General features: G+C 37.8%; 1 protein-coding gene across 2 annotated transcripts in view; it reads right to left on the bottom strand.

Annotated features, from left to right (window-relative positions):
- The window catches only part of LOC136885341 (zinc finger protein OZF), a 95,608-nt gene extending 85,170 nt beyond the window's left edge, over positions 1-10,438 (bottom strand). Inside the window, exons 1-2 of one of the 2 annotated variants that reach the window (XM_068230371.1) lie at positions 10,307-10,438; positions 3,780-3,909 (exon numbers count right to left, since the gene is read on the bottom strand). In XM_068230371.1, coding sequence (XP_068086472.1) covers positions 3,780-3,857 — 78 coding nt within the window. In that variant the 5' untranslated portion in view covers positions 3,858-3,909; positions 10,307-10,438. Of the gene's footprint in view, positions 1-3,779; positions 3,910-6,620; positions 6,695-10,306 lie in introns of those variants that run through there. The other variant, XM_068230370.1, reaches the window with a different exon arrangement.
- Positions 10,439-13,108: the final 2,670 nt, after the last annotated feature.

Here is a 13,108-nt window from a genome sequence, read left to right as displayed (position 1 = left end):
GTTTACAGACTGATTAAAATACCTTGAAATATTTGAATCGCATTCTCTACTCTAATTTTGCCGAGCTCACAGGGACTACTTACTGCATTGAGACAGTTCTGTTTCAAACAGCATATTTGAATGGTTCCAAGTGTCAAAATTTAAAAAAAAAAACATGAAAGATGCAGGCTTATCACAGTCAGATACCAGGGAAAGGTGTGATGTAGTCAAACTCAGGCTTATCACAGATAGATACCAGGGAAAGATGTGATGTAGTCCAAACTCAAACCACAACAAATTAATGTTGTCATTAATGCTTTCACGGCCCGTATTTAAAGACGTGATACTGTACAGGCTTTTGGGCTTACGCCGTGTCAAGAAAATAAGGTGAAATTTTAACATTTTGAGGGAACTGTGCACTGCGTCCTCAGAAGAAATCTGGACTGTCCACGAGAAAAACTTCTTAAACAATGACACTTTAAATTTGGAACATTATAATAGAAGTGGAAAATTTTATGTTCATTCACCACCAGATCGGCCCCAGGATGTGGCAACGCTAGTGTTCGAAGCGGAAGCTGACCGAACCATCACAATCAGTCTAAGCGGTTCACATAATGTGTTTGCATAACACAAGATATTGGCAGGTGTATGGCATAGACAGAAGCCTGGAATGAAACTTCTGGCAACGAGGAACATACAAATTTGGAAAACACTGAGACGAAATAACAATAGTGAAGGGAAAGGTGTGATTTATTCCAAACTCAAACAACTACAAATTAATGTAGTCATTAATGCTTTCACAGCCCGTACTTAAAGACATGGCCCTTAAGGGACCGGTCCCTTCACTATTTTTATTTCATCTCAGTGTTTTCCAAATTCGTACGTTCCTTGTCGCCAGATGTTTCATTTCAGGTGTGTGTCTATGCCATGCACCTGCCAATGTTATGTGTCACGCAAACATGTTATGTGAACCGCTTAGACTGATTGTGATGGTTTAGTCACCTTCCGCTTCGAACACTAGCGCTGCCACCTCCTGGGGGCCATCTGGTGGCGAATGAACGTACCATTTCCCACTTCCATTATAAAGTTCCAAATTTAAAGTGTCATTGTTTAAGAAGCCCTTCTCGTGGACAGTCGGGATTTCTTCTGAGGACGCAGAGCACAGTTCCCTGCAAAATGTTAAGAATTTCACCTTATTTTCTTGACAAGGCATAAGCCCAAAAGCCTATAGAGTATCATGTAAGTAACTACAAATTAATTGTTGTACCACTACAAAGATGTTATGTAGTGTTCTGTGTAGAACTGTGGGGATAATAAAATCAGTGGAGAGCCGGCAGAGTTGGAGTGTACATCTATAGTTTCAGAAGCTCCTTCATGATCTACTATGACACCTTTAAATTTCTAACTTGAATTCATAAAAACCTCATCTGATTAAAGGGGTGGGGGAGGGACTGTAATTAAAAGCATATGTTGTAATGTAAGTCCATTCACCAATAAAATTGTATTAAAGTATAAAATTCTAGGATATACCGACTTAACGCATTCAGAATAGAAGAAAGAGAACATTAACCGAACAAAGGAAAGGATGAAAAGAGATGCACAAAACGGAGAGGGAATTAATGACAAAGAGGAACAAAATGTTAATTTCTAATGTGCCTTAAGTCCTTGAAAGTGTCAGAGCCCACTAAGAAGGGGCATATTAAAGAAAATATGTGCAGAAATCATGTATTCTAAGAGTCCTTAGACATGGTTCTCTACGTAACATAGACTCTGATCTATATTTGAGGAATAAAATGAGCTAAGCACTCTTTTGCCTTTTTAAATGAATTCAACATCTGAGCAAAATACTTACTTTGAGAGAAATTATATTCAGACTTCGAGCTAATTTATCTCTCATATGCCATAGGCAAATCTGCTCTTTCCTTTACATGCATATCTTCCAACAGATTGTGGATGTGAGGGTAACCCAGGGTAATCAAACCTGTATTGACATCCTGTTTAGCAGACTGGTGTATCCAGTCTCAAAAACACTGATGAATGATTTGTGATTTATCCTCTTCTACACTAGTAAAGATAGGAGCAATAATTATTAACATGTGGTGCCAATGGTACTGCAGTAGTGTTGGAGGATATTAGAATTTTTAAAAAAGTACAATAGGCCAATGATCCTCTTTTATAATCAGAGTAACTCAAGTAATTTCGATACTGACAGTAAAAAGTACAGACTAATCCAACCCCAACCTTAACAAAGTCACAAACAGTTTCTGATATTGGCACACTTATCATTAACATAATTTTGATATTTGAACAAGTTTGATGCAGCAGCATTATAAGAAATATCAAAGGTTCAAGTTTGACAAAGAACATAAAAAATATTAAAGGTAGAGATCTGGAACAGCAGTATGCTCACATCTTGAATATGTTCAGACAACATTCTCTACTCTAGTATTCTAGTACCTGTAAATTAGAACTCAACAAGTACATATTTATTCTGAGAACAGTGTGCATTAATTGTAGAATTTTAGCTTTAATCAACTTTGGCAATATATCATCTATAATTTAGCAGTTCACAGTGTTTGCAATAGATTATTACTGTCAAGTCACAGTTATTCATTAAACGTCTCTCTTCCAACTTTCAAGGTTTTCAAAGACTCTGAGTTGCCAGACTGATGTTCAGGAGTTCCTTTTCATGCCAGTATAGCTACAGACATGTACTGCAATAATTCAGCTTCTTCAAATAACTCTGGACAGAACCTGAATCACACTTGCCAACATGAAATTAGCATGTCACCATTTTACTTTCTGAGCTATCAGGAGACGAGCCATTGAACTGAGAGCCACACACTCAGAAGATTGCAATGGGTGTGATTAGAGTAGCAACAGACAGAGCAAGGAAAGATCATGAAAATATCTTGTTTCTTTTCGTAAATATTCCACTGCATCTCCGCCTTCATCAGGGTATTTGCTTTAGATGAGCTATGCTCACAGCAAACTGCCAAAGCAGAATTTTACTACATGCTCACACAACATTAGTAACACTGTAAACACGTTTAAATGATGCAAATCTCACCTGGAATTTCTTCTCGAGAAAAAATATGTTCACAATGAAAGCCAGGGACCAACTGACCATAACCTAATCTAGCACCCACCATTTTCCATCACTTCAGCAATTACTAGCACTGCAATTGGCTGACATACTACAGAAAATGATGACAATCCCACAAAGATTCCATTTCCAAACCAGGCAGAATAAATTCATAACTGCACACAATCCAGAGATCCATTTCAATAATAAAGAAAGGTTACTTAACACATGAAATGCCCTGAAGCCTTGATCTTGAGACACTGCCTATCCCAAATTTGTCACAAGCTGGACTTAACCAAGGCTCCTTTGCTGTCAAGCCACAACATTAATACAGCTTTCACCATTATAAAACAGAACTGAACTGCTGTCTCCTTAGTCAATGCTACAGGCCAACTGACCACACAGTAGCCCAAATCTGGGGGCTTACACCACCAGAACCCCTGTCCCTTTCTCACGAACAATGTTTATGTCACTAGCTCAATCCATAGATGTACATCAATACTGTAGTTTATGTTCCTAAGAGTTGGCAACCTTGTTTAGCACACGATGGCGTTTTCCCAGACAAAGAAACAAAACAGAGAATTACCACGCCTAGATGCCCATTTAGCAAATGAAGACTGCTGCTGTTAATATTTGGTAAGCACATAGTATATTTTGCCCCTGTCAAACTTATTCAGCTACTAAGGGTTATAAAGCTATCTGGAATGAGACTTACAAGTGATAAATTTGTTGTTTCTTTAAGCCAGGCTGGTTCCTCTTTGATCTTTATGTCCAGATCCATTTCACACTGCATCTGAAGTAGTTAGAAGGTACTGGGGTTGCTGATTGCTTCCAAAGACCTTACACTGAAACACGGGACAGAAAAATATATAACCTTTTTTCTGACATTGCTACTTAGGTTTTTTGTCAACAGACTAAGCAACAAGCTTGTAATGTTATATGATTGTAAATATTATGATCATACAGAAAAAATAAAAACTTTTAGATAACTGTTGATATCGTGATCAAACCTATAGGACTTCAAGTTTTCTATGACTGATGCAACGATCATAGCTAAATCCTCCAGTTTTACACGACTTCTAATACAATGATAACTTCCAAACAATATTTAATTTAACATATCTGTAGATATCAAGAACATAGTCAAAGGACCCCTAGTTTTACATGAAACATTATATCACATTCATAGCTATAAAACATACAGTTTTATACAGAATTGACACCACATGACTTTTCTTGTTAAAAATCCAACATACACTGATTGTGATCAAGATGAACTAAATTTCTTGAAAGTTCAGTGACTATTCCATTTGCATATTATTCTGTTCACCTGAGTCCGTATCTTGGAATCCTCCTGGCACTTTGTCTTTGTCTTCTGTGTTTTACTTCTATGCTTTACTTCAAAACTAACTGAACAAGTTCAGAGTACCATGAGGTTTGTTCCATCAAACTCTTCCTTCCTACGACCAAATTCTCACAAACTGTTTTCCTCTCATCAAACTGATTCATTATCCCTTTATTTGAGACATGTTCTACACATCTGATCATCAACAACTTCTGACAACATGGCATTTCAAAGGCTTCAACTCTGGTTTTCTTGGCACCAGTTATTATTCATGTTTCACAAATACAGTGCCATACTCCACACTCGGTGTAAACACAATTTTTAAGCTTTTGAATCCACTGAACCTACAGAACATGATGGAGTTTAGGCAGGATTTAGTGATGACATTTATAGATATTGAGGAGGCATATGACCGTGACCCACAGCAAGTGGTCTTCGATGCCTTGATAAGAAAAAAGGCAGGGAGAGGAGAAGAACCAATTATAAATGCCAAAAACATAAAGTGAGTAAGTAGTATGAAGACTACAATAGGACAAACAAACTTATTCAAAGTAAAGCAGGACTTCGAAAAGGATGTGTATTATCCCCTCTACTTTTCATTACAGTCATGAATTAAATCCACAAGAGTATACAACAAAAAATGAGGACCAAGCAGGCAAACACCTTACTATTTACAGATCACACTGTGATATGCAGAAGATGAAATGGAAGTACATGTTACTGTATGGAATCAGGAAATAGTGGAATATGGAATGAAAATAAGTGTGGAGAAATGTACAATAGTAGTGGTAAATGAAATAGTGTATGGCTTTTAATGCCAGGATTGTCCGAGGACAAGCTCGCCAGGTGCAGGTCTTTTTCGATTTGACTCCCGTAGGCGACCTGCGCGTCGGCATGAGCATGAAATGATGATAAAGATGACACATACACGGAGCCCCTGTGCCAGAGAAATTAACCCGGTACAACTGGTTTAAATGTTTAGCAGTGTGTTAATGTTCCTTGGGTGGTACAAAACCTGTCTGTGTTGAATACTGTGAGTGGTGCCTCACTAAATTAATTTCAGTCAACCAGGCGAGTTGGCCATGTGGTTAGAGGCGCGCGGCTGTGAGCTTGCACCAAAGAGACAGTGGGTTTGAAAACCACTGTTGGCAGCCCCAAATATGGTTTTCCGTGGTATCCCACTTTCACACCAGACTGTACTTTAATTAAGATCATGGCTGCTTCCTTTCAGCTCCTAGGCCTTTCCCATCCCATCGTCACCATGAGACCTATCTGTGTCAGTGCGAAGTAAAGCCAATAGCAAAAGAAATAGCATTTCAGCCAATAGCAGTGCTCATTAGTCACTTTGTGATATTCTACTGTAAAAGTAAACTTACTGCACAAACAGTGAATACTACATTTCCTGTGGCTAATTGCGTAGATTCTTACTCACTGCCAGGAAATAGATTTTTATGTAAAAACATATCTATTCTGGAAACTATGGTCAATTTCATTTTGTATATTTCAATGTAAGGGACTATAATAGAGTGTGTCACGTTCACTTCCCCTGGGCATCACCGGTTATTCTATTAATACATTATTGGTTTTACTTTCAAGTAACTACCCTTTACAGTTTCCAGAGACAGATTCTATTCCTGAAGATTTTTCTTCCTTTCTCGGTAGTAGTTCAATATTGCACTAACACATTGAAGGGAAAGGAAAGTAGAAGAGGAGGAGGGAAAGGAGAAGGCAGTAGTGTTTCACATTGTACTAACAATGTAAGACAAGCAGGTATAAGTACCAACATAGCTGGGGATGGGTGGGACCTGGTAAATGCAGCACGGGTGCAGTTTAAGGAAGCGGAGAATGTTATCAGTGGAATATTGTGTAGGAGGGATAGTGATTGGAAGATGATTGGGATTTAAATGAGACTATGGAGTGGGTAAGTGGGAAATTGGGAGTGAGATTTCTAGATAATAATGGATTGGTAGGAGATAGGGATGTATGCTCAGATGGCCTTCACTTAAACAACAGTGCTACCTATAAGTTAGAAAATTTGTATAGAAGGGTTATAGGGAGGTACATTCAGGGAAAGGGGTGGCCTAGGGAGTGGTGATAAGGGAACGGGGAACTTGAAATCAAGTAAGGATGATATAAAAATGGTAGTGCTCAACTGTACAAGTATCATAAAGAAAGGAATAGAATTAAGTAATTTAAAAGATATAAACTTACCAGATATTGTAATAGGAGCTGAATCACGGCTGAGAAATGATATAATGGATGCAGAGGTTTTCTCATGGAACTGGAGAATGTACCATAGATATAGCATAGGAATAGTAGGAGGGGAAGTATTCATTCTGGTGAAAGAAGAATTTGTAAGCTACGAAAAAGTTAAAGGTGACAAAAATGAAATTCTAGGTGTAAGGATCCTCTATAAGATAATAGGCAACTTGATGTCTTTGGAGTGTACAGACCGTGAAAGGGTAGCGCAGACGCCGATTCAGAATTATTTCATAAGATAATCAGCCATGTGGGAAACGATAAGGAAAGGAACGTGATTGTAGTGGGTGATCTCAATTTACCAAATGTCAATTGGGAAGGCAGTGCAAATGACAAGAAGCACGACCAACAAATGGCAAACAAGTTAATATGGGAAGGGCATCGGATCCAGAAAGTGATGGAACCAACTAGGGGGGAAAATATTCTGGATGTGGTGATGGTAAAGCCAGATGAGCTCTATACAGAAACTGAAGTAACAGATGGTATTAGTGATCACCAAGTTGTTTGTGTGGTAGTTAAAAATAAATGTGACAGAAAGGAAGATATTAAAATTACGACTATTAGGAAGTACCATATGTCTGATAAAACAGGCATGAGGGAGTTTTTAACACGTGACTATGATCGGTGGAAAACAGTAAATAAGAATGTAAACAGACTCTGGGATGGGTTTAAAGCAGTTGATGAGGAATGTGAAAATAGATTTGTACCTTTAAAGGTGGTAAAGAATGGTAAAGATCCACTATATTATAGTACAGAAGAAAACAGACTAAGAAGGAGGTGCAGATTGGACAGAAATAGAGCTAAAAATGGCTGTGAAAGTAAGAAGAAATTGAAGGAACTTACTAGTGTACCATACCATTACGTTACAATCGAGATGATCGTTGACATGCAGATGTAGCGGAGAAAATGGCGCGGAGTAGCTTCAAACAGTGCGAACATCTATGAGATGAATCCAAGATGCGAGTTGACCGTAATTAGAAGGTGTAGACTTATGAAGACCGGCGAGAAAAGAGGTTCTTTGATGAAATAACTATGGTCCAAAAGAAAATAGTTGAATTGAGGCTATTCTTAAGTACTTTTGTAAGATATGATCGAGTTTGGAAAGGATAGTAAAATTGTACTGCAAATCAAGAAGAGTTGTGTCAACGTACGGAAAGAAGAACCCGAGAGATAATATTCATCTTAGCGCTGGATTTAGTCATTTACGCATGCAAGATAAACCGAGAATAAGGAAATACGCATACATCGCATGTTAAGATATCGGAGACAGAAAAGGATATGATCCAGTATAAAGCTGAGGAAATAAGCGGCATAATACCATCAAGAACAACAGAAATATTAGTTAGGAGCCTTAGTCAACACTCAGCTGACGATATATTTTATGAAAAAAAGCCTTATTGTATATATATTTGGAGAACATTTCTGAAACATTAAGGAATGCCAAAAACCATTCATATATGTTAGAAGACTTATAATGGAAGATCTAACTGTTCATTTCCCCCAACTAATATTATCTTCTTATTGCATGGAAACCGGCGATATGATGTACGCTTAAAATGGAGGAGGAAGGCCGCTCTGGATGCCGTAGCTCGAGCCGAGATGCCCAGACCATTGCCAAGCTGTGAAGTAGATGGAGTCGGCAGCTGATTGTGCAGAGATGGCGTGAAACCAGCAGAAGCAAGCAGATGACACAATCGGATCAAGATGAGCAATACGATTCCCAGATTTTCATTCTAAAATTATTCATAATATTGAAATGAAATAGTAGGAGTGTGAAATTGCCTACAGATAATGTATATGTGCCATTATGTGATTCACAATGCTAGATTTTCAGAAGTGAATCGCAAACATGTGTCAATTTGAATGATAGTTATAATGTGAAGTTAGGTTATTGTAAGCTTGTACGGAATGTGTATATTGATGATGGTTATGTATCAATCTACTCAGAAAGGTCATCAGCGTGGAACTAGGTGAGATTAGCATCGGAATAATTGCATTGCAGTCTAAAACCTACAGACTGAAGAGACCAGATCGGCAGACAAGGTAATTACGGCTGTACTGTAAGAATAAATGGATTGTATGTTGACAATTCGCAGTTAAATAAGAAGAATATGACGTCGATAGATTTGAATACCGTAACAGAGATGTTATTTTAGAAGGAATGAGTTGAGAATTATGAATGCGAATGAAGTTATAAGAAGAGATATAAGAGAAATGTGAAATAATGATGGTATGGGAAGATGATATATTTTATCGTGTGAGTAATGGCAGGAAGTGGCTGTTACGGATTCATAAGTCAATTATGAATGTTGTATGGTAAATAAGGCACTAGCCGCAAGGTTAAGTTATATTTATATGAGTATGTAGGTACAGTCCAAGTGAATTAATGTTGAATGGTAGTATGTTATGAAAGTTTACGAAAGCTTATATGAGTCTCACACATTTAACGGAGTAGATGTAGGGACAGTAAGAGACATCGCCGTACTGAATGATTGTTTTCCAATGAGAAGGTAGATTGGTATTGAATGAGAATCAAGTAACAGCACAGAGGTAAATAATATCTGTGTTCTTCTATGTTAGTACCACATGAATATGTGAATATACAGCACGAATTTGATAATTTATACTGATTGATAATTCTATTAATGGCACTTAATGATAAGATATTTGAGTTTCACTGGCGTAAATGTATAAAAATGACTATATTTGCTTGGTATTACTATGAATGTAATAATTTAATGTGGAAGGTCAGTTGATACCACATAAAAGGGAACTTTTTAACTATCTCGCATTCCGAAATGCTAACACAAAAACCCAACAAACATAAATATGAAGAATACCCTACCCTCCTATAATAAAGGATCAAACCTCATTTACCCCCTTGAACTTCTTTTGTGTAATAATCATGGATTGTAATGAGTTAACAAGTTATGAACGGAAAGTTATGGATGAAAGAAATCCCAACTTCAATTATGTTAATTGAGAAAATACTGTATTTGAAATGAAATAGGTAACATTATATGTTTTTCTTTTCTCTACGATTTCCAAATCAAGATAATTTTGTTTTATACCACATTAGCATGCTAATAAACTAGTATTAGGGCAATTCCTGCGTTTTTCTTTCTGAAAGTAGGTAATGATATGCAGTATTAAGATACGATATATGATTATAGTAATAATTTATGAGATGATTGATATAAGAGATATTGGATTATCTGCCATCACTTGGGAGTTAGATTGGCTTACAAGCGATTATGCTCACTCTTCAGCGGAACCTACGGATACTTTAAACCATATTCATGAATGGAATTGTCATATTCACCCTGAGAATCTAAATTTAACCACCCAACCGACGGGTGTACTAGGAAATTGAATCTAGCAAAGAAGACAGCTAAGGATAACAGGATGGCAAGCATAATTGGCAGCCAAAAAAATTAGTGAAAAAGGGAAGAGTATGTATAGGTATTTTAAGGCAAGAACAGGTTCCAAGAAGGATATTCTAGGAATCATTAATGAAAAAGGGGAGTGCGTATGTGAGGATCTTCAAAAGGCAAAAGTAAAGATTGTAGGTTGCAAGGGCAGTGGTAAAGAAGTAGGCGACTGGAAATAATAATACTATTGCATTGAAAATTACTCACTTGTGTTTAGGACTCCATTTTAAATATTATTAGGTCCTGAAATGTTGCTTTATTAGCGATTTTGTGCATAATATTGGTAATAATTGCACTTAAAGAAGTAGGAGGATATATTTATTATGATAGCCATCTTTGTTTCCAGAGATGTTATGGTATAGACTGGTTACTTTGACTTTACAGCAAAGCATGGAACTTCAGATAGTTGAGGAAAGCATGGAGGTTACAATGCAAAGCATGGATGTTACAACATAAAGCATGGATGTTACAACTCCTCTAATTTAGTAGCTGTAACTTATCTTTGCAAATTCAGGCCAAGCTCTGTAATTAAAACAGTGGCCCCCTTTGGGGACCACACTCCCTTTGAGAGGCTCTTAACTATCGCCGCGGCGCATACTGCCCGCACGGCAAGGAAAAAAAAAATTCAGTAGCTGTAACCTATCTTTGCGAAATCCAGACCAAGCTCTGTCATGAGAACAGTGGGCCCCCTTCGAGAGGCTCTTAACTATCGCCCCGGCGCATACTGCCCGCACGGCAAGAGAAAAAAAATAACTGAGTAGCTGTAACCTATCTTTGCAAAATCCAGACCAGGCTCTGTCATGAGAACAGTGGCCCCCTTTGGGGGCCACACTCCCTTCGAGAGGCTCTTAACTATCGCCGCGGCGAATACTGCCTGCACGGCAAGAACAAAAAAAATTTAGTAGCTATAACCTATCTTTGCAAAATCCAGACCAAGCTCTGTCATGAGAATAACATCTTTGCACTGTAACTTCCATGCTTTATGTTGTAACATCCATGCTTTGCATTGTAAATTCCATGCTTTCCTCACCTGTCTGAAGTTGATTATTAATATTTCCGGTCCCCTACTTCTTTACCAGAGCCGTTGCAAGGATAATGCCCTGATAATGGAGGTGACTAATACTAAAGACGTATTAAAATTTGCCTATGATAACAATGACATTTACAGTAAGATACAAAAGGTGAAAATTAGAAAAAGCAGCTGCAATTGATAAGGTTGTGGGGGATATACTAAAGACAATGGTTTGGGATATAGCACCATATCTGAAGAACTTATTTGATTATTGTTTGCATGAAGGAGCTATACCAAATGAATAGAGAGTTGCTATAGTAGCCAATGTGTATAAAGGAAAGGGTGATAGACATAAAGTTGAAAATTACAGGCCAGTCAGTTTGACATGCATTGCATGTAAGCTTTGGGAATAAATTCTTTCTGATTATACAAGACATGTTTGTAAAATTAAGAACTGGTTTGATAGAAGGCAGTTTGGGTCTAGGAAAGCTTATTCCACTGAAGCTCAACTTGTAGGATTTCAGCAAGATATAGCAGATACCTTGGATTCAGGTCAATTGGACTGTATCGTGATTAATGTGTCTAAGGCATTTGATAGGATAGATCATGGCAGACTACTGCCATATATGAGTGCAACTGGACTTGACGAAAGAGTGTCTGAATGGGTCACTATGCTTCTAGAAAACAGAACTCAGAGAATTAAAGTAGGCGAAGCTTCATCTGTCCCTGTAATAATTAAGAGAGGAATTCCTCAAGGCAGTATTATGGACCTTTATGTTTTCTTATATATATCAATCAATGATATGTTCAAAGAAGAGGAATCAGAGATAAAGATTTTACAGATGATGTTATTCTGTACAGAGTAATAAGTGACAAGACAGTGAGCAACTGCAAAATGACCTTGATAATGTTGTGAGATGGACAGTAGGCAATGGTATGAATAAATGGGGTTAAAAGTCAGGTTGTGAGTTTCACAAATACAAAGTAGGACAAGCCCTCTCAGTTTTAATTACTGCATTGATGGGGTGAGTTTCCTTTTACCGAGCTCGATAGCTGCAGTCGCTTAAGTGTGGCCAGTATCCAGTATTCGGGAGATAGTAGGTTCGAACCCACTGAAAATGGTTTTCCATGGTTTCCCATGTTCACACCAGGCAAATGCTGGGGCTGTACCTTAATTAAGGCCACGGCCGCTTTCTTCCCACTCCTAGCCCTTTCCTGTCCTATCGTCGCCATAAGACATATCTGTGTCGGTGCGACGTAAAGCAACTAACAAAAATATTCTCGTTTGGGGATCATTGTAAATACCTACGTCTTAATATAAGGAAGGATCTTCATTGGGGTAATCACATAAATATGATTTTAAATAAAGGGTACAGATCTCTGCACATGGTTATGACGGTATTTAGAGGTTGTAGTACGGATATAAAGGAGAGGGCATTATAAGTCTTTGGTAAGACCCCAACTAGAGTATGGTTCCAGTGTATGGGACCCTCACCAGGATTACTTGATTCAAGAACTGGAAAAAATCCAAAGAAAAGCCGCTCGATTTGCTCCGGGTGATTTCCGATAAAAGACTAGCGTTACAAATATGTTGCAAAGTTTGGGCTGGGAAGAACTGAGAGAAAGAAGACAAGCTGCTCGACGAAGTGTTATGTTGATAAAAATGTTCATTCCCATAGGGAACCTGAAATACTTGTTCCGAATGACAAAATTTATAATACCAATAGAGTTGGTCCATTACTGGACATAATAAATTTTCCAGCCAACTCATTCCTGGTTGCCAGCGTTTTGCCCCAGTGTGCCAAGTTGGGCTCATCAGTTGGTAAATGTTAAGTATGTTGGTATATAATTGTTGTTATGGAGATTCTTCTGTATCGCATCATTACCCCACAATAGCTATATCCAGTATTTAGTCCTCATGTTTTCCATAACAGTAGGCTGCCTCTCTTTCGTACCATATTTCCGGATAATTATTGGTGTGTAAAAAGATTTCTGTC

Source organism: Anabrus simplex, chromosome 14, assembly GCF_040414725.1.
Source record: "Anabrus simplex isolate iqAnaSimp1 chromosome 14, ASM4041472v1, whole genome shotgun sequence".
In the NCBI taxonomy this organism is placed as follows: domain Eukaryota; kingdom Metazoa; phylum Arthropoda; class Insecta; order Orthoptera; family Tettigoniidae; genus Anabrus; species Anabrus simplex.
Note: the sequence above shows the minus strand (reverse complement) of the source record. Positions and strands in the feature narration are given on the sequence as shown.